General features: G+C 35.8%; 1 protein-coding gene across 1 annotated transcript; it reads left to right on the top strand.

Moving 5' to 3' along the window:
* The first annotated feature begins 22,447 nt into the window (after positions 1-22,447).
* Positions 22,448-23,042, top strand: LOC121248745. The gene has a single exon (XM_041147301.1). It carries the CDS (start codon positions 22,676-22,678, stop codon positions 22,943-22,945), a length of 270 nt encoding a protein of 89 aa, XP_041003235.1. The 5' UTR covers positions 22,448-22,675; the 3' UTR covers positions 22,946-23,042.
* Positions 23,043-23,367: the final 325 nt, after the last annotated feature.

Below are 23,367 nucleotides of genomic sequence, written 5' to 3' on the forward strand. Positions count from 1 at the left end.
AGAGATGCTCGACTGCGTTGCTTTTGCGGGAGTTGTACTCAACCACTCTACTCCGAGGAGAGCAATGCTCTACCACTTTGCTATGGCGAGAGACATACTCGATTGCACAATATGTTTTCACCATAGACCAAATAGTTTAGTTCAGATAATCCAAGATACAAGTCTGAGACTTGAAAACATGAGCCAAGTGTGTGTGATGTCCGGTGGGCATTCGATTCCAGTAGCACTTAAGCAAGGCTCGAGGTGCCCAGGTGCCTTGAGGGTGGCACGATACTTTTGTTGCTTTGGAGAGCATTTTCATTCCTCGGAGTGAGATTTTGCTCTAGTGTGGATAAGGAGTTGTGGTGCCCAAGCGCTGCTAAAGGGCAACTCTGCAGTTGGTGTTCCAACTCAAGTGTAAGGTTTCCTAGTTTTTTCTGGTGGAAGTTAATCGTCATTGTCCAGTCTCTTTATTTTGTTTATTCGCCCAGGGACCCTCGTTTGGGATATGGATCGTCCAAACTTGCTTTTTGGTTGAGACCAACGAGTAAGGTTCATTTTTGTTTCTTCATCCATTGGGATTCTAGGGAATTTGGTGGGGAAACCTCTAAAACCAAATTTGTTAGTGAAAATAATTGAAATAGCGAGTTCGATGGATGAAAACTAGGGACATTTTATTATTATTTTCAATTTTTGTTTGATTGAGATTGTCCACTGGTAATTAGTTTTTGAATGGTGGAAGTTGCCTATCCTTTAGTGTTTTTTATTCTAATTTCTTTTTCCGCTTGTGTATCCTCTTTGCTTTGCTTGCATGAATTGGAACTCATGGTTCAACCTAGGTGCCTCAAAAATTACTTAAAACTAGCGAGTGATATGTCACTTATCCACCTGTCCTCCATGTTTTCGTTTCTCCATTCCTTTAGAGCTTTGTAAAATCCTAAGGAACTTTAGAGGGAAAAAACCCACGAACCAAATTTGTTAGCACATATAAACTTATATAATAAGGTTTGAAGAAGCAAACTTGAGCCATTTGGATTTTTAAATTTTGTGCTCATGTTTGCTAGAGAATGGGAGTGTTGTGAGAAATGCACTGGTCACACGCCTTCCAAATCTGTTCTTCTTGGTGCTATATCTTAGCTATTGTGGATGATCAATAATTTTCTATGCCATGGGTTCCAACTCGTTGGCCTTGGGCAATTACTGGTCCCGATAACATCTCACAAAACAATATGGTGCACGAGAACTCCAGGAAGTGCGCAGGGAGGGCAAGATGCAATTTCAATCGTGACACTCATATCATTGCCTTGAGCTTGTTTGATGTGAGTGAGCGGTCCACCACCTACTTCCTGTCACTAGGGGCAAGCAATGGCAGATGCGTATATTGTGGGTAGTAACTTGTCACAAAAGAAGTGAGTCATGGTGGGCCGGCAATGGAGCTTGCCCGCTGTAGAGGCAATAAGATACTTGTGAGCGAGCAAGGGAGGTTTCCCACCATGCAGGTGATAAAATGCTTCAAGTGTGCCCGTTGTCTTGGTGATAAAATGTTGTGGGCATGCCAAGGAACTTGCCTTTCATGTTCCCTAGGTGTTACTCGCCACCACGAGTCCATCACGGCTAGTGGTTACTACCTACCACAAGTAGTGCTCATGAGGGACCATTGCCTGCCACGGGGGTGGTGAGTTGCTGTGGGCAAGCCCAACACTGACATGTTGCTTTACGATTCTATGGAAGCCCATTGATGACAGAAACTACCACCAGTGGTCTTTATCACTTCCAACAGTGGGCTTGTGGGTGTCTGTGCCCCACGCCATCGGTTGTGAGCATATAGCTAGCGGGTGGTTTACCTGCCAGTTTCCAACATCCGTGGTGAGCCTACTGCCGAGCTACGCCATGTAACTCATGTTGTAGTCAAGCTTAAGGACCACCACGTATGTTGAAGACAACCACACCAACGACAGAAAGTGTCAGCGTGTCATGTGGTAGTTGTGGGTGGCTTTAGCAACTCGTAGTCCGCTAGCAGGGTGTAGTGGTGTGATTCTCCAGTAGGCTCTCAGTCACGTAGAATCGAGGGACAATAGGGATGCCCAACCGTCTTCGTCTGGTCATCCATTATGGCCAACAAACACAACTGGTGTTGTGCAAGGAGTTACAGGTGGCATCCTCGCCACCGTCTTCCCTACTCAGCATGCCTTGCCCAATCCCACTTGTACAACAATTTCGAAATCATCTTGGGAAAGGGGTACCACCTCGGCAGAAGAGACCACTGATAGTTCACGTGGTGGTCTTCGATTGCCTTACTAGCTTCTGATTGGCTGGCGGGGTGTGCCTCGTTGACCTTCGAGATGCTAGCCAACGAGAACCAACTAACAGAACCTCTGCCAGCTCTGTCTAGCCATCCAATTGGGGGGGGGGGGGGGGGACCCAAACTTCACCACGTGAGAGGGGCAATGGGTAGCCGACTTACCACTACGACCCTCTTAGGAGCTAGGGGTGGGTAGCGGTGCCCCGCCCCGCCCATTGCCCCCGCTCCCGCTCCGCATATATATTTTTTATTTATATATATTAATATATAAATAAATATATTGTATATAGATATATACAATTTATTAAAAACATAAAATTATTTTCAAGCCATTAGATTGATTTGGCCTCCTAAGCCAACCTTTATATAGGAGACCAAGGCAATACAATAGTCATTCTTAAGCAATGTAATATTTATAAATTTTAATATATTATTTAAATTATATTATAATTTATTTTTTACACCAAAAAAATTTTATTTAAACACAATGGGGTGGCCTAAGCGGGTGGCGGGACGGATGGGATTTTTTCCCCTGCCCCCACCTCCGCATGGTGCGGGGGAGGGTACCCCCCCCCCCCCCCCCCGCACCATGCGGGTATCACCCCTACTAGGAGCACGGCCATGCGCACTCTCATGCCACTACGCATTCATGGATGCAGAGTGGATGTATCTATTATGTGCATAATGCACGCCCACGTGCACAGTGGGTGCCACACATCTGATGTACGTATTATGTGCAGAGTGCACGCTCGTGTGCATAGTGTTTGCCATGCATCTGCACATGCTTCTCTTTCCTTTGTTTCTCTCTTCTTCTTCTTTTTTTAACAACATTTTTAACGAAATAAAAATAAGAGGTGAAAAGTTAAGTGATCTTGCTAGCTTCTTTAGAGATGATTTCATAAATCGGGGAATCATCCTTCTCCCATTTTTGGTCTAAAGAATACATTGATTCCACATACAACGCTGACTGTTAATGCATAAATTTGCACAATACACCGAAATGGGAGGAAAGAGTCATCCTTGCCCACGGAGGTGCTTCGGGCCATGATGATGTATTGAAAAAGCCCACGATTGTGGTTTGGGAGTCGATACAGTACTCAAACGTACATCCACAAAAATAAACAATAAAATAAATACATAAAATATAAATAAAGATAGAGACACCTGGATTTACGTGGTTCGGCGTAAAAGCCCATGTTCACGGGTCATTTTGGGGCAAAATTTACTATGATGGTGATTTTACAGTCACTCAAGGCCTCATTATCTCTTAATACAATCTGGTCAATTTGACCCTGCTTAACAAAGTGGGTGCAGTCACAAACATAGATGTTGGTACCAACATACTAATAGAGGCCACAATTTTACATCCATAGTAAGATCATAACAGACGCAAAAACTGAATGTCATGTCAGAATGTTTTTTAATATAATGTCGTACCATAACAGAGTACTAAGCAGATAAATATCATAAAATCATATAAGAATTTCATACTTCATATTTCCTTTTTATGTAGTTGAGAACAAAGTACCAAAAATGCTCATGGCTACACAATTGATGACATAAATATTTTATTTTCTTGTTTAGATACTAAGAATAATGCAGAAAACGACAAAGGTTATTTTCATAACAAGAAGAAGTAAGTTTTTCACAAAATCAACCTTAATCAGTTTTTGACAAATTCTCTAGCATTGGAGCACCACTTAACTGACTTTTGGGGAGTACTATCTAAGCCTTCAACATGAATTGTAACATATATTTCAACATAATCTTAAAAATATTGCTAACATATAACAAAATTATATAACACAAACTATAGCCCAATATGATCCTGTAAAAAAAAAAAAAATTACATAATGGTGCCTTGGGTTTATAATGGTCTAAGTACAATTTCTAACACACTACTCACCAATATATGTCTCCACAATGTACATCACCATTTACAAACATACTCCTGACAAATCAGAACACTATCCAACACTTTTGCATCCATCCCTCCTCTGTCCATGACATTATAAACAAAGACCCTCCAAATATAAATCATGAAATTACTCAATCTACAAATTCCAATATGCAAACAAAGACAATCTAAACTTCTAATTGGCACCAATCACAAGATTCACAAAAATTAAATGGTGGTTATGAGGCAAAAGCTCAAAGGTACCTTACCCAATTTTGGAGCAATGGTCGGTCGTATTCGAGAGCGAGGTGGCAATGTCGAGTGATGTTCTTTATGCTCAACAACACTGAAAAACAAGGTTAAATTCAAGTTTAAGATGGTGAGGAAACTGGAAGGAGAGACCACGAGAGAGAAAGATAGATAGATAGATAGATAGATAGATAGATAGAGAGAGAGAGAGAGAGTAAAAGAGATAGAAATCGAGACATACCTTAGTGGCGAGAAGCGCACGTTGGCTCAAGTGGCCTCTGTTGATCACCACACTTGACCTAAGACCTAGAGAGAGAGAACCAAAAAGGATTTAGAGAGAGAGAGAGAGTCCATGGAAGTAGCTTACCAACATCGGTGACAAAATCAAGAATGGAGAGCGGCGAAGCGAGGTTTTCCACGAAGAGAAGAAAATCACAGAGGGGAGAAAGAGAGATAGTGTCTCGAGCTGAAGGAGAAAGAAGAGGGAAAACAAAAACCTTAGGTCAAAGCGGCACACTGCATCTTTTCTCATTTTGTACTAGTGGAATGGGTTTTGGGTCTTCGGGATGGGCTAGGTACACATCTGTGACGCTCCCAAATTTCACTTGGGATTTGACTGAACTTGAAAAGTCAGGACATGCAACACAAGGTTACATACCCTCGTTCATAACAGTTAAGAATGTGATGCACCTAACATGCTTCTAACAATATACATAATCGCAACAGAAAATAATAATAATAATAATAATTTTTAGCAATACACAATGTACCAAAATACTAATCTCAAAACAAAAACACTTTCATTAATAGTCACATAAACAAAAGTCATAACATTTGTCCAACTTGTCTGTAAATAAAATAATAAGGTACTGGAGACAGAACTCCATAGTCACAGATGATAGAAAACCTAATCTAAACTCCAAGTTGCTCACACAACTCGATTATTAGTTCCAAAATAAAATCCAAACGCTGGAAGATCAACTCCGTGAGCTTTTTGAGGCTCTTCCTCGGCCTATTCGACGACATCCAGCTTGGGGTGTGCGGGTTCGCCGATCCTTGACACATCATCTACCATTCGGTAGTTGAGACTAGCACAATGAGATTTACAAATCTCAACAAATAAAGCTCCTAAGTTACTAATAATATAAATAAGTGTGCGTGATTGTAACAATAATATGTATGCTTAATGCACAAGATCTTGTTTATGAAAAATATGGAATGCTTGCTTACTTAAGATAGACTTACATATGATGTCTTGTCTCATGGGGTAACCATGATGTCTTGTCTCATGGGCTTAGCTTGATGTAAACTTGACTCTTCATACTTGACTTAAAAATATTCATGACCTGCTTGCATACTTCATGACATAATGGTTGTGACATGTGACAAATGATCATAATTGTGATAAATAGCATCATGGCATTGCATAACATAATTCAATTTAATAAGCATAATTAAAAAATGAATTTAATTGTCTGAATCTCATCACCATACATACATAAGCATACTATAAGTTAGAAGCTAACTTACAGAATGTCGTGTGTAATGTAAGTGTAGCGTAAGTTGAAATGAAATACGTTCTATGGTTAGCATTTCTCACTTAATCTTTATAAAAACAAATTCTACTAACTTTGGGCTTAATTTGCAAAATTACCCATTAACTTTTGGAAAATTGCAAATTAGCTCCTAAAGTTAAGGAAAATGCAAATGAACTCCAAAACTTATTAAAATTTACATACGTCATATAAATTTCATCATAAATCCAAATATGAGCTTAGAATTTTCAAAACCCAAACCCTACTATGAGAACTACTTTTGGCTTATTCATATAAAGGCTAAAAACTATGATTTTGCTTGCTACTTGACCATTTAACACACTAACATGATTAACCAAAAAGAACAACTCTCAAATATCACATCCTTAGTTCTAAGATCAAGCCAAGATACTAAATCACACATTTTACAAAAACTTAAACTTACCACTTCAAAGAATAATATGAAACATCAAGATTAGGTCAAATCGGACCTAATCTTTGTGTTATTGGTCTAATATTTTCATTTCAACTTCAAGAACTCCAAAAGTCCACAAATTTCACTCCTAAGATGTTCATCATTCAAACCTAGTTGATAGCATTTATAACTAACAACAAAAGCACAAAAGTCAAAAAATGAAACTCGGTTTACAAGGAAATCATAGAAACCAAAACTTGCATGCTTTTGACTTGAATCAAATCGCCTGATTTCACAACCCTTCTCAACTCATCTCATCTTATTTAATCATTACAACTTTCCCAAATTCCCTAAAAGAATAAAATAAAAATTCAACTTTTTCAAATTCCAAAATAAAAAGAATATTAAAAAAATATATTCTAACAATATTTTATTCTACTTTTAACTTTAATCTCACTCATCTTATCTCATATGCGAAAACAAGCCAAGTTGTAACTTGATCCAGGTTCTAACTTGAAACAACACATCCATATTCCTCACGTTCAAGTTCTAACTTGATCCAAGCATTAAATCCAACATACTACAACAAATAATCCATCTCAACAAACACCAAACCCGAGAGCCTCTAATCATACTTAAAAACATACTTTTGCATGTTTATTACAAATCCAACAAAGACTTAAGTCACAAAACTTTAAAAAATCCAACTTAATCCATAGATCAAAGCTTTAAGAACAAGATTTAAAAAAATAAAAACTATAGACTCAATATCCGAAGGCTAAAATGACAACTACACCAAACAAAAACTCATTTGGAGGATTCAGTTTCTAGCACATAATAGATCATGCAAAACTATTTTATAAAAACCTAACATACTATAAATCAAACCAAAAATTACACAAAAATCATGTGAACACTTCATAGAATAGAGACTCACAAATCTTTTCGTCAAAACAACACAAAACTTATAAAGAACAAACATCCAAACCAAACCCTTTCATTATCAGCACCAACATTCATCCATCAAAGTACTAAGAAAATTCAACCAATACTCTCCCAAGTAATCAAAAATCATAACTTAACAAAATAGAAGAGACCTAAGACAAGGGAAGGAACTTACAAAGGCTGAAAGTCAAGAACACAAACCTGCAGAAATTGTTCTCTCCAAGCACACTCAGATTCTCTCTAGGACAAGTGATGAAAAATAAACCGTGTGGGGGAAATGAGAGAGAGGTGTTGGGGGTGTACTGGGGCTGACTTGGTGGTTGAATTCATAACACATGAAGTGAGGTTAACTTGTGAAAAGGAGAAGGAAAAAGATGATGGAGTGTGCTAGAAAGTTGCTGTCAACTGGGGTGAAATTGAGGAGGCTTTTGGTTGCTTGTTTGGCCTTCTATAAAAACTATTTAAGGATGAACATGAGGTGGGAAGTCAGCCATGGTATGGCCTTATAAGTGGAGGAAATCTTGTGGGAGAATCTTGGGGGAACTAGGGGTTTTGATGGGACTAAAAAGGGTGTAACCGAAATGGCATTCCATTTGGGGTTTCAAGGGGCTTTCAGTTAGGTTTTAATCCAAAGCCAGTTTTTCTTGGTCAAATGCAAGTACCAATGTGTAAGAGAGTATATGAGGGTGTAGGAGAGTGTATATGAGTGGCTGGTTGCTTGTGGAAGTTGCTTAAACCAATTGAGAATCACATGATCAAAGTCGGCCACAAGTTTAGGGTTTGGAGGTTTAAGGTTTCGGTTACCCTAACCATTTAGCCCCATCAAGTTTGGGATTTCACTAGGTTGAAACCCACTTTTGGGTTGGTCAAAAAGTACTTAAGTAGATGGAATACTGAATTTTTTAATAAGCCTAATCACTTGGTTTTAACTCCAATCACTTACACATTTGTACTCCTCTTGACAAGTGTCAATTTGATTGCCAAATCAATGATTAAGATTGTTCCATATGTCCAAAAAGGTTTTCCAATGATCCTAGGCTAATTTGGACATCCTACATGGCGATTTGATAGCTATTTGAACTAGATGCCACGTGGCACTCTCCCGATACATTTTTGTGCTCCCTGGGTGAACGGTGTAAAGAGAGTAGGGGTGCAAATGGTCCGGCCCTGTTCGGTCCAGCTATTTTCGGTCCATCGCCAGATCGGACCTGACCAGACCGATAGATATCGGTCCGGTCCGGTCCAATCGGTTTGGCCTAATTTTTTTTTAAATAATTAATAAAAAAATTTATTTAAAATACTAAATTAAATTAAGTGACTTATTAATATGGATTAAGTAACAAACTCAATAAAAAAATATTTTATAAGGTCAATGATAATAAATTAGATTAAAATTATATTATTAATTTATATAATTACTATATAATTAACTAATTCATAGAATATATTAGTTAATTCATAGAATATTAACAAGTGTTAATAACATATTTAGAATTTTATATTGTTAATAGTGATAGGTTAGATGAAGATATATATAAAATATTGTTAATTTATAGAATATTAACAAGTATTAATAACATATTTAAAATTTTATATTGTTAATTGTACAATTATTATATATAAAATATATTTTTTTTTTCATTAGGTCCGGTCCGGTCCAAAAAAACCCTAGACCGTGGATTGGACCAAAACTTTTCAGTCCTCTAAAATGTAGACCGAGACCGACTTGACCAAGTCTAGGTCTGGTCCGGTCCATTCGGTCCAACCGGACCATTTATCACCCCTAAAGGGGAACAATGTGCTTCCTGAAGAATCATTCTTTTATTTCATCATATTAGGCAAACACAGTCTACCCCTAAACCTCAATACCCTATCTTTAGAAAAATCAAACTCAGACTTACCTCCTTTTTTTGCTTCTTCTACGAGTCTCACTATCCCCATGTCCTCTTTTTGGGCGGCCTCAATTTTCTCTATCAATGTTGGCTGGACCATCAAGTTGGCCATGAAAGCCTATTGTTCACCGGTTATAACTTCAATCCCAACCCTTTCTTGGCCCACCAATACCTGATGTGGAGTAATAAGAACTGAAACTATTGACCCCATTGATTCCCATCTCAGTGCATCAACTATTACATTAGCTTTATCGTGATGGTAGTTGATTGTACAATTGTAGTCCTTGATCAACTCGAATCATCTTCCCTATCTCATATTAAATTACTTCTAGGTGAAGATGGATTTTAAACTCTTGTGGTCGGTATAAATCTCGCACTTTTCCTCATACAAATAATGCCTCCAAAACTTTAGTGCAAACACAGCCTCTGCTAATTCGAAACCACGTGTGGAGTATTTTTGTTCATATGCCTTCAGTTGTCGGAAACTGTAGGTTATAACCTCCCTATGTTGAATTAAGACAAAATTCAATCCCAACCTCGATGTGTCACTGAAAATCCAAAATCCTCCTCCTCTATTAGTGGGATTTTTCAAACATCTGAAATACCACTAGCTTAGGAGGCTTGAACACTACCCTCACAATATGGATGTCTTCTAACTTCAATTCTTCCTTCGGCTAGCGTATCAACCACAGAGGTTAAGAATCCCTGACACCCAATTTACATCAACTTCCTAACTTGAACAACATATATTATTGGTGGAAGAGAATGCACTCTGATTCAACAAATCGAAATTCTTAGGAGGCTTGAACACTACCTCTATTTAAAACAGTCAACGTGCCATATTTGAAAACTAGCCAGTCTATCCCCAATATCACATAAAGCCAAACATCTAAAATACCACTAGCTTAGTTGGCATCAACCTCCCTTCTATGGAGATTGGACACCCACAAAGAATCTTACTACATACCACCGAGTTCCCTATTGGGATTGGTACTAATAAATTGTTACCCAATATTTCAGAATCTATAGTACAAAACTTAGAATAATCTGTTGAAATAAAAAAATGAGTAGCCCCAGAGTCGAAAAAAACTGCAGCTTTCTTGGAGAAAATAGAAAGAGTATTTGTAATTACGTCGTTGTTGTTCTCTACCTCTCCATGTGTCAATGCATAAACTCGAGATGGCACTGTATTACACTAATGATTGTTAACCCGTGTTGTTCGATTAGTCCCCTGAGGTGGGTTGGTGTTTTTGCTGCTATCCAGTTGTAATGGTCCATCGTAGATATAGTGACTTGATTTACCACATCGAAACCACAGTTCAACCTCCCTTCTGTATTCCCCAAATTGTACTCGATTGCATGACTTGCATAGGTAATATGTTGATTTCCCTGGGCTTGCCTCTGTCTTGAGTTATTCCCTTCATTCCTCTTCTTCCATGGTCCCTGGTCTTTGTCAGAATGGGGCCCTTGTGACTCCATCACTTGGGATAATGGGTTGAATATTTCTAATCCCATTTGGTCCCTCTAGGGAAAAAATCCTAGTTTCATCCTTGTCAACGACTTTTTAAGTAATAATCACTCCAAATGCTTAGCAAGTTACTATGATAAGATGACATTATAATCAATTTAAATCTCAACAAACTTGTGTAAAGTCTTCTATTATTGCAATCCTCGTGAGCCACACATTCTATTCAAAAAATTCAAAACTTAGAAATTTATTTTTAGCACCTCTGAAGAAACAAACTTCTCTGGTTCACCAAAACTATTGAAACACCGATGAGCTTATTACTTATATATGGATAATCTCAATCACAGAAAGAGCATCAGAACATGATGGTGGCGGTTGTTAAACAATAAAATAAGAAAAACTAAGGCTCAACCTCTTTGAATAAAGATCACTTTTAAGAAGGCAATTGGAGTTTCTTTTATGGCTTTCCAAACTCTCAAATCGTGTACGCAAGTGTTTAAAAAATTTTAGATATTGATTTTATAGGCTGCATTGGGACTCTAAATAAATTAGAAATATAATTGTCACATTCACTACAAGAGATTGGGTTTTTTGAGACGAAAAATTTTGTCTCAAATATCCCAAATTTCGTCTCAAATTATTTTTGAAAATGAAAAAATTTATTCTCTATTTTGTCTCGAAAAGATCGTCTCAAAAAGTTTTTGAAGGCGAAAATCAAATTTTGTCTCAAAAAATCATTCTAAAGACAAAATTGGGCGAAACCAGTCGAAACCGTTCAAACGGAATTTGTTTTAGACGAACAAATTTCGTCTCAATAAATGGTTCGAATCTAATATTTCTCCATTCGAACCGACACATCCATTTAAACAATATGAAATATTCATTCAAACTAATAGCCATATTTGATCTTGTTCGAATGAATGGAGTATTTGAACAAATTTTATGCGTTCAAACTAATATATTTTTCTTTAGTCTTGTTGTTTGAACATAAATTCTATCCGTTTGAATAGAAATTTTATTTTTCAAAAATTATATACGTTCGAATGGGGTTTTGTATATTAATATTGTTCGAACAAATATTTTATTATTCAAACGTCCGTACGGAATGTATTTCTCGGTTGTCGTTTGAATTGATTACTTTTTGATCGAATGGGTCTGTTTTGTTCGAATGGATTTATAAATGGTAAGTAACCGTTCGAATTGGTTATTTACCGTTTAAATGTATTAATCATACAAATCAGAATTTAATTAAAAATATCATACTAATATTACACAAATTGCAATTCAAACATCATAATATAAAGGCAATTAAAGAAAAAATAAATTTTAAGATTGTGGTGGTGGCATCGAGTTTTGGGATATCTTTGACTGGAATTATTCAAACATTTTTTGGTTATTCAACTCCAACCTCTTCTGCATGTTCTCTTCTAATCTTGCCTCTAAATCCGCTGCTTGATCTAATCGGGTCAGCAACTCTTTTTCCTTGGACCTCAATCGTTCTATCTCAAGTGTTGCTTCCTCCAATTTCTTAATCTTATTGTCATTCAATCTGCCTAAAAAAAATGATGATGATGGTTTCACACAAAGTTCTAGGCCCCTCAAATATCCAAAATGTGATCCAAGAACTTGAAAAATGATCTGAGCATCATTGACAGATGATTCATCATTCAGATCCGCAACAATTTCCTTAAAAGATATCATCTTGTCCTACAAAAATAAAAACATTATAGTTAGTATAAGTAACAAAAATATTATTAGACAATGGAGTTAGATAAATTTAAACTTACATAATTTGATACTAGTCCAAACACCATCACGATTTTAATGTGCTTTAGCATATAATTGGGTCAGATTATAGTCAACAAGACTTTCTTCTTCCTGCAAAATGAAAATCTATATTATTTAATTAATCAGAAAAATGTATTATATGTTAATATTTAACGAGGACGAGAATAACTTATCATTTTTAGACAAACAATGAAAAGATCGAAAACCCGCATGATGTTGTATCATTAATTTTCATCTATTTCCTTGGTTCACAGTACTCTGTTGCTAAAAAAAATTATGTTTATATGTTTAATACATCTATCATATACAATTAAAAAAAATAACTATGAAATTACCTGATAAGTAGGATCTTTAAACATATTACAAATATTCTCCCATTCATTGGGTGGCATTGCTTGGAATGGATTTTGGTATGCCTCTGTTGTAATACTGAATTTCTTATAGTGTGCATAGCATCAACCTTTGTACCTTTGGAATGCATTCGACATCAGTTCCTCAACCGCTAATCGATCATCTCATTGGCTAAACTTAAGTTCAAGCTCGTCCTTTCAGAATTATAAACAATTAGTTTAAATACAAAGTAACTTTAAATTAATATGTTATATACTTAGTTGCTTGGGATGTAACTTATTACCAAGCAATGATTTTTGATGTGGTCTTTCACATCTTAGGGAACTTTAGACTTGGAGGATGTGGTTATCGGTGCATACGTGCGAGTCAGCGTACCAACATAAGATTTAAGCCATGCTGCTGAATCTCCGAAAGCACTGGTGTGATAATCAGGAATTTCAACTTTAATTTTACCTATTTTTCTTACTTTCTCTATGCAGACACTCCTCATAGTACCTTGATCTCAGCACTGGCTTACAACAGCTATATGCACAGTAATTAAAGCATATATTTTAATTAAATTATTTTATTTTATAGATATATATTACTTAAATTGAGCATAAAATGTGATATTTAATTTGATAAAACACCTTGTTCTGGATCTGGTAATGCTGGCCCACTATTGATGGCAGGTGAACCACACGAGGAGTCAATAATGGATGGGGATGGCGCACGTGTTGCTTTGTTGGACCATTATAAGTTTTGCTGGACCAATCGTCCTCATCCTCAATAGGCACTTCAGTTGATTCATCTTCTTTCGACATTTCACTCTCAATTACTTCGAGTTAAACATCTTCTCTACGCAATGTGACCTTGTCATATTGGCTTAGATCAACAAATAAATTGATGTTGATTCATTTTCTTCATATACTTCTTCATTTACTGGACTATCAACTTCTTCATGTGGTTCGTCTGCTTCTGGAATGTAATCATATACATTTCTTAGTACAAACTTCTCCACTACCCTCCATGGGTTCCCATACTTCGAATCATCTAAATAAAAACTTAATTCACTTGGCAAGCGAGAACTAAAGAATCATCCTCATACCATGTACGAACTGTATTGACCCTCACAAAATTTTCATTGTTACACACTCCAAACCTAGAATTTGAGGCATCCCACCAGTTACATTTAAATAGCCAAACCATATATCCCCCCCTGCACCTACTTTAAACCTATGATATCTTCCACAATTCTGTAGAAGTCAATGTTATCATCCCTTGACATCCTTCAACTATGACCCCACAATTTTGAGTTTTCCTATATCGTTTTCTGTCACTAGTGTGAAATTTATATCCACACACCAAACATCCTAAGTATTGGATGGCCCATCTGGATAGACCACATGCCATAGCATACAGTTCTGGTGAGATTTCTTCTGAATTTTCAGTATATTTCGATACAAACTACATCAATAAATATTATTATAGTTATATCAATGTTACATAGAAATCTATGAAGTTTAGTGCTATGTAATTCATATTATTATAAGATGGGGGTTTACAGTAATATCATATGTTCAAACCACAAGGAAATTCCTCTTCGTGCGTCTTTTCTACGTCAGTTACACCATTCGTGTGAAGTAGTTGTATATGATCATTGCGCATATTCATGTCAACTATTAATTTATAACAACTAATACTATATTATTACACATGAACTTAAATTAGATACTATTTATTTAGAGGATCATCACTAACCTCAAGTAGTGGTGCATCCTCCCACAGGCTTCTAAAGTTTCTATTTCCCTCAAATGATTGTGTAAATGTTCCTTCTCCATCCCTCCTTCCAAATATTCCTACACCCAGATCGCCTAACATCTCAGTCATATCCTCTCCATTATCACCACTGTCATCAAAAGCATCCACATTAATGTCTTCCATGTCGATGTCGTTACCCTCTTCCATTTGATTGGACTGACTATTAAATCTAACTCATTTAGGAAATGGTTCACCATGTAAGACCCAAGGTGAGTATTTTCGATCGATTCAATTTACAAATAAATGATCCTCTACTACCACCAAATTATAAGAATTAAGATTTTTGTACTTCTTGCATGGGCAGCTTATAAATCCTCGACTGTCAACACTCATGCAAGCAAATTCTATAAAAAAACTTAAGCCATCGTGCATCCTCCTTGTAGTCTCACTCGAGTCCATCTCCCAATAACATCCAACTCTTATCCATCGTATTTCCATTACTCGTTGGCTGCTACAAAATAACTCATTTCATGGGATAAACACTATCAAGAGTATATTCTAATAGACTTGTTGAATTGCCATCTATTTTATAAGATAGTTAGTCCTATCCCATTCGCGAGCCTATCATCTCCAAGTATGCTAGTCACGATAGGTCGTCGACCTTATTTATGGGCCGAGAAACTTACGGACCAAATACTCGAAGAATGTAAGAAAATGCTAAACTAAAATTTAAATTGACTAACACAAGAGTTTAAACTGAATATATCTGCCATATAGATGACAGAATCACAAACTGTTCACTTTGGACAATTCAAGAGTTGTACCCAAACATTCTTAAAGAGAATATTTGGCCACAACTCTCGAACGAGTCTAAGGTTTAACTGCATGTAAAAATAATTCTAAAATCCAGAACCTAAATAGTAAACCAACCATCTTCTAAATAAATACATTGCAAAATCACATTCCAAATCACAAATATCTTGCAAAATTACATTACAAATCACCAATATTTTTAAGTATTAATAATTTTTACTATTTTTTAAGTATATATTTTAATTTAAATATTGATAATTCTTATGTTTATTATATTTTAAGTATTAATAATTTTACTTAGAGTGCAAAATATGTTTTAATTATACATTATAGTTTTTTAATTAAATATTTTATAAGTATATATTTTAATTTAAGTATTTCTAATTCTTATGTTTATATATTTTAAGTATTAATAACTTTAATTAGAGTGCAAAATGTGTTCTATTAACGCTATTTGTCTTTTAAGTAAAATCTTTGAACTTTAGTCTTTTAAGTATTAATTATAATTTGAATTTACTTAATTTTTTAGCAATACCTTATAGTTTTTAATAAGTTATCTTTTAATTATTAATTCTAATTTAAGTATTAATGTCCATCTTATGTTTTTTATTTTTTAATTATACCTTATAGTTTTTAATAAATTATCTTTTAAGTATTAAATTTGAGTTTAAGTATTACAACATAGGAGTACACTCGTTTCAACACTTCAAGATCTATTCGAACAAGATAACGCGTTCGAAAGGTTGCAACCCAAATTCTAGACACGAAATAGAGACAAACAACATCTGAGAAAACACGTTCTTGGGTTAAACACAAACTCATAAGATGCATATTTTACGAACATTGTACAAACACAAATATATTTTCATATTTGTTCAAAAACACAAATATATTCACACATCCAAACACAAATATATTTACATGTTTCTCACATCCAAACACAAATATATTCTTCTAACCTTAATATTTTGTTCAAAAACAAAAGAGAAAATAACTAATTTGAGTTTAAGAGAACATTAATTTGAGTTTTTTAATAAAACAATCCCATGGAAATAGAATATTAAAGTAAAATAACTTACCAATTTGAAAAGAAATAGTTGATTTCCAGCCCTCTCACGGTCCCTCTCACGGTTGCTCTCTCTCATGCTCTCTGAATCTCAAGAAAAAATAAGCACAAACGTCCAGCACGTTTATGCTTCAGGACGTCTTATTTCTTATTTTCTCGTTCGAATGTAATTTACTAACTATTCGAACCCGAAAACAAGGAAGCAGGAAACATTTCCCGTCTGGATCAATTTAGCTCACACCTGTTTGAACGTCCATTATAGACATTCGAACGGATAATTGAAAGTGTAATATGGCGCAAATTGATCCCGTCACAGCTTATCAATGGCACCAACAAATTATATGCATTCAAACTCTGGAAATTTCCATTCAAACAAGTAATTATACCATTCGAACATGGATAATAGGCAGTTTGAATGTACAATATATATATATATATATATATCTAATTTTATTACTATATATACAAAACTATAGGTATATAGAATAGAATATATATAAGTCTAAATATATAGTAGAAGATAAGGATATAGTAGTGTACAAAACTATATACTTATATTGTACACCCATATAAGTATTATAAGTATAATATAAGAGTATATTATATAAGTATATTAAATATATATAAGTATAATATATCATAGTATATAAGTAGATATAGTTGTATATCTAACTATAATATAAGTGAACAAATATATATATAAATGAACAAATGTATATAAATATAACTATATATGTATATTATATGATAGTTATAAATATATAAGTATATTATATATTATAGTTTTATATCTAACAATAATATAAGTTAACAAATATATATAAGTATTATTATAAATATAAGTATATAATAATTAAGTATAAGTATTATATAAGTAGTACAAGTATATATACTATATTATATAACAAAATATAATAATAACCTATGCAATATTTTTTCTCCGTTGGAACGGTATTCGTAAGCATTCGAACGAATAAAATGAATGCGTTCAAACGTCATTACTAGCCGTTCGAACGAAAAAATAAATAAATATTAGGCATCGTGTCCAGACCCAGGGCCATTAGAACTCAAAATCCTTTCTCCCACTACTCCACTCCAGTGCCACGAGCTACCAAACGCCGCCATCGAAGCCACCGTCCACCACCACTCTCCAACCCGCAATATGTATGTCCTCTCCCAACCATTTTTACCGATTCATTCCTCTTAAAACATGTTTTAAATGGGTTAAAAATGAGGTTTTGATTTCAATCCCGTAGTTGGTTGGAAATGGGGGACGGGATGACTCTATGATCATCCCGGCCTTTCATTGTACTTGTGGGAGGAAAAAAGATGGTTCTAAACTTATTATTTACGATTTTGGCAATGCCATTGCCGATTTTGAACCAGAAATTGCCGTGTATACGTTTGAACGACATAAAATTGGTTGTCGTTTGAACCACAATTAGATGGTTCGAACGGAAATCGATCAGCGTTCGAACGTATATTTATTACTAGTCAAATGCATTATAACATTGTTGGAACGTGTTGTTAAGCTTTCAAATGATACATTTTTATTTTAGTTTTTTTAGATATAATTACCTTGATCTAATTATAATTATGATATTTTGTAATCATTGTTCTTAATTTTATATCATCAATTTAGCATCATTCTAATAGCTTCACAAGGAAAGAAGCGAGTTGCGTCAGGACAATAATCTAGCGAAGAAGTCTGAGAGATGACTATTTTGTTAAAGAGCCAGGTGAAGATAGATGATTTTAGGGATCTTATGTGGGAGAGACATTCTCTCCCATCTGTCTTTCTCGATCGTGGTTGGACACCGATCATCGATTAGAAGGACGAAGGCACGGACAAGATAGTTTCGTATATCAATATTGTTTCTGAGTTCTATAGAGAACTTGATCGTGCCAACCAGGAGGATGAGGCATACACTTTCTCCGTTCGAGGCATCTCAGTACGATTTTTAGTTGATGCAGTTACTGATTTTCTAAGTATCCATCGACTGCCAACTGCATATCCTAATGTGGTGCCTAGAGATCAGTCTACACCTGTAGGCGATGGGGAGACTGCAGAGGAAGAGGATACTATGATGCCTGATGGAATCGATGACTTCACTAATCATGAGGATCATGCGTTGATTGTGGGTCCAAATGCTCCTTACTATGATGGGAGCAAGAGCATCAAACATGTGAACTTATCTAGTTTTTTCAAGATCATGAACATTATAATAGCCAACAATATCGATCATCGACTGCACAAGACTGAGGTGAGTATGCACAGGGCACGATTTATGTTACGGGTTGCTCGTGGGGTTCCTATCAACTTGGCGAGATATATATTCACTAGGATTCGATCAAAGACCACCTATATTACGACAAGTAGAGTTTTATTTTATTCAGTGTACTTGGTTATTCCTTTTGATATATATAATACTTGTATTTATCAAAAAAAAAAATTATCACAGATATATTGTTGTTTGGAGTCATGCTCACACGATTCCTTTTAGCAAAAGGAGTCAGGCCAGATGAGTTTGAGCATGTTCGGCAGCCAATTGGACCAATCAACTCGACGAACTTGTCTCGTAGCACCGGACACTTTAGATTCCGTATTTGTGCACCCACTGCATAGGCTGTCGACACTCAGGGAGGTGCACATGGCATATTTGGTGAGGCATCTACATAGGGTGTCACACAGTGCTACTCGTGAGGAGATTGTAGATATCGTGTGTGCAAAGATGCTCGCACAAACATCAAAGATCATTGATGCAGTCCAGGTTGCCCTCGTAGAGACTTAGTCAAAGCTCATGTCTCGAGTGACTGATATTTAGGCACACATTGCTGGAGTCGAGGCGGTGCTACATGATCTGGCCCAGTAGTATTGTATATCTTTTATTTGTATTAAATGTGCTTTTTTGTATGGACAATTATGACTACTTTTATGTTGTATAATTAATTTAAATATTCAAATAGTCATACATTATATTCCCGCCAAACATAATATTTTTGGGATGCAATTAATGTATGGTTTTTATTTTTAGTATTTGCTAGCTTGTTTATTGTTAATTATGTTTTTTTTTTCATTTTACTTACCATTCACAATAATATAAAAAATGGCACTATAAGTAATATTTGTTTCACATAAAATAAATTACTAAAATATTTTTACATTAATTACATAAAATTAATTTATGAATTTGTAAATATTTTATGTTCTGTTCGAACAAGGTTTAAAAAAATCTCCGTCAATTTTAACTTAATTTCCCACCAAATGTTCCGTTTGAATGCATAAATTTTGTGTTCGAACAAGCTTGCAACATTCTCGCCTATTTTTCCCACCAAATCTTTCTCATTCGAACAAACATATTTTTGTTTAAACGTATTTGAACTTCCTCCGCCAAAATAAATTACTTTCTCGCCAAGATTATCATTCGAACAAACTATAAACCATTTGAACAAACATTAATTCCAGGTTCGAAAGTATTTTTGACCATTCAAACGGTTTTGACATTTTGAAACAACCTAATTCGTCACAGAAGATCTGGTTCGAACGGATTTTTTGTTGTTCGAACATTTTTATAAAGTCATCCATTTTTTTAGACCAAATCAATAATTACTTTTAGGGACAAAATTTTTTCATCCCTAAATAATTTCATTCCTAAAACTAAAATTTCTTGTAGTGATTGTCGTTCAAGTAAGAGTGCTAAAGATAAAATGGGAAAACTATTAAAACAGAAGGGTAAAATAAGAAAGAAGAAGTACGAAAAAAAAAAGAAAAAGACAAAAATCACTGTTGCTTTTTCCATTCATGCTTTTAATATAGAATAGATAGATATATATATATAATTTTTTCATAATTATTTACACATTCTTATTTTAAAGCATAAATGCTTTTGTAAAATAATTTATATAAATAATATCATTTTATTAAAATACTCTTAATTTAAAATATAATTATATAAAAAGTTATAACAAAAAAGACAAGTGGATTACTACTCCTTTTGTTTATTACAATCCAACTCTCCTAGCATGAATGAGTTTTGAGAAATTTTATTCCTAGTCTGGCTTTTTTATCATACACCACATGACTTCTAATGTGGCAAACCCAGTCTAAGAGAAGTCCGGTCCATTTGTGAATCTCGTTCCAATGAATTGCTCGTAGCCCTAACATCACTCTCCCCCTCTCCCATCTCCCATCGCCTCTAAGCAAAAAGAAATCCCTGTTCCCCCTCCTGTCAATCCCCTCTCCCACGTGAGCATAATCAGAAGCTCCCATTGGTCGCCTCTTCCCCGTGAGCATAATCCCCCCACCCATCGATCCCAGTAAATCACTCGTCCCAGTAAATCGCTTGTAGCCCTAGCATCCACATACCCTCAAAGTATTACATTGGTTGTTTTATATTGCATGTGTGGATGGGGGAAAGAGAGAGAGAGAGAGAGAGAGAGAGAGAGAGAGAGAGAGAGATGGATTTTGGGTGTCTTGTTTCTCTGTGTTGGGTGGGTGCAGAGAGTTTTTTTTTTATTACTATTATTTTTATTTTTATAAAACAAACTGCATTCATCAATAACAAATATTACAACTTTGACTTGAAACATTCATTACAAGCCAGCTACAACATTAATGACTCCCTAGTACACAACTGTGACTGATATGGTCTAGTTCATGCTGCAAACCTCTCTCAGACCACATGAGAGAGAGCACAACTCTGTCCAAGATAGAGTTAACAAACCCTATACTCTGTCTAAGAGGGAGTAGAGGACACACTCTATAGACAAAAGTCCAAGAGACAATGTGTTTTTTTTGTTTTTGTTTTTCTAAAACAAAAGACGTAACATAAATTAAAGATACATGGAAAAAAATGAATTACATCTTAAAAAGATATAAATCCACATTTTCAACATTGGAGGAAAAAATTACAAACAAAGTGATTGTGATGTGCGTGAGAGCCACGCGCCACCCTAGGAGTATGGCGGTCAGTTAGGTCTGAAGTAACCGGTGGCCCAAGACCTAGAAAAGTTGCGCATGGCAGCAGAAGAGCACCTTTAGTAGTGGCTTGTGGATTTCATGCACCCACTTTGGACCGTGCGTGTGGGTCATGCGCAGCTCGATTCGGCAAAAAACTTCTTCCGTCTGAAGAATCGGTGCCTTGGGAAACTTGTAGGAGGGCACGTGGTGGTTGCTGAACATCGCAGAGCAGCAGATTGGCCTTCCTCCATACATCGCCCTGAAAAAACAATTAAAAAAGAAAATGAAAGAAGAAAACTAGAGAAGAGTGGGAGTAGGGATGAAGGAGAGATGAGGGAGGGAGGGGCGGCTCCTCCCTCTGCGTAGGTTTTGATTTGGTAGTAGTTTCTAAAGAGAAAGAGGAGTATCTCTCTATGAACTAGGGCTGGCTTGGTGCAGTGAGCTTTTAAGCAAATGCAACATCAAGCCCCCACAGGCGGACAAAATTTGTTGTTGGCTTTATTGTGTTCAAATGCACGTATTGTGTTCAAGCAAAAAAGTTATTGGCTTATTAGATATTGTATCCAATGAATGTCCAATAGCTAGCCAGGAAAACAACCCCCCACATGAGCATAAAATCCAGGGAGCAGCTTGAATATGGAGCGAAGACAATGAAGAACTGTAAAACCATGGATTAACTTGAATATAGAGAGAAGACAATAAATACATGAAAATATTGAAAACTGTAAAAGAAAACCCTTGCAGCTTGATTATGGAGTGAGAGAAATTTGAAATCAACTTGGTCGTGATTTGGAGTATGTAGGGTAAGGTAAAACGCATACGTTTAAAAAAAAATGACACATCGCAAGGGGGTGTGTGATGAATGAGACTTGCGGGTAGATGAATAGCATCACTCATTAGTTTTATATTGCAAAACAGCGTGCGCATCACCAACTCAAGTGGACGTACGGGACCATTTTATCCTAAAGCGACAGAAATTAAGGATTTGTCGTATCATGGGGAAAAAAAAAAAAACCCATTGGCTCCCAGACCCGAAAACCATAAACACCAGTGGTATTGCTGATCGATGCATTATCCCAAACTTCGGCGGGCCTTTCCAAGTATCGGACCTTCCATCACTCTCCCTCTATAAAAGAAGCTCCTCCATATGTTTGCCACATCAATCATTTAATCCTTAATTCTTCGATCAGTTTTGATTAGTTGCTACACAGAATTTGCCATTCGTTTTTCTCTAATTTCAAGGGCAAATCAGAGTCTTGTGAAGACTAGTAGAAGATGAGTTCAACAAGCAGAGCAATTGTAGCAGCCAGCGTAGGAGTTGTGGAGGCCATGAAAGACCAGATGGGTCTATGCAGGTGGAATTATATTATAAGATCCGCTCAGCAAAGTACAAAGAACCATCTCCGCTCCTTATCTCGGGCAAAGAACCTCTCCTCTTCGACTTCTGCAGTGGTTTCAAGCAAAGTAAGAGATCAGGAGAAAATGAAGAAGTCGGAAGAGTCTTTGAGGACAGTCATGTACTTGAGCTGTTGGGGTCCCAATTGAGGCTTTGATCAGTGAGTTTTTGGAGAACGTCATTGCGGGAAGGAAGTCGGCCTAAAGCATACAAACGGTACACTTTGTACATGGCACGGCAGTGAGAATGTCAGGGGCGTGTTTGTATGGGGGCAAATTGTTGACTGTATTTAGTTGATGCGAAATTATATTTGTTAACGTAAAAGCGGTTGTTGGCATATTCTTATGACAGAATTTAACTCAATTAAGTTGTGTTTACTTTAGTTTGAGTGGTAATTTGAAATTAGAACAAAAAATGGCTTTACACTATTTTCATTAACCTACACAATAAAAACAGTTGTGTTCCTTCAAGTTTCATCTGAAGTTCGCGATCGACAACCTCTTGAGATTGGTAGATTGAAATAAAAAAGGAAAACGCGGTCAGAATTTGTGAATTTGATAGATTGAATTTT

Source organism: Juglans microcarpa x Juglans regia, chromosome 2D, assembly GCF_004785595.1.
Source record: "Juglans microcarpa x Juglans regia isolate MS1-56 chromosome 2D, Jm3101_v1.0, whole genome shotgun sequence".
NCBI classification, from domain to species: domain Eukaryota; kingdom Viridiplantae; phylum Streptophyta; class Magnoliopsida; order Fagales; family Juglandaceae; genus Juglans; species Juglans microcarpa x Juglans regia.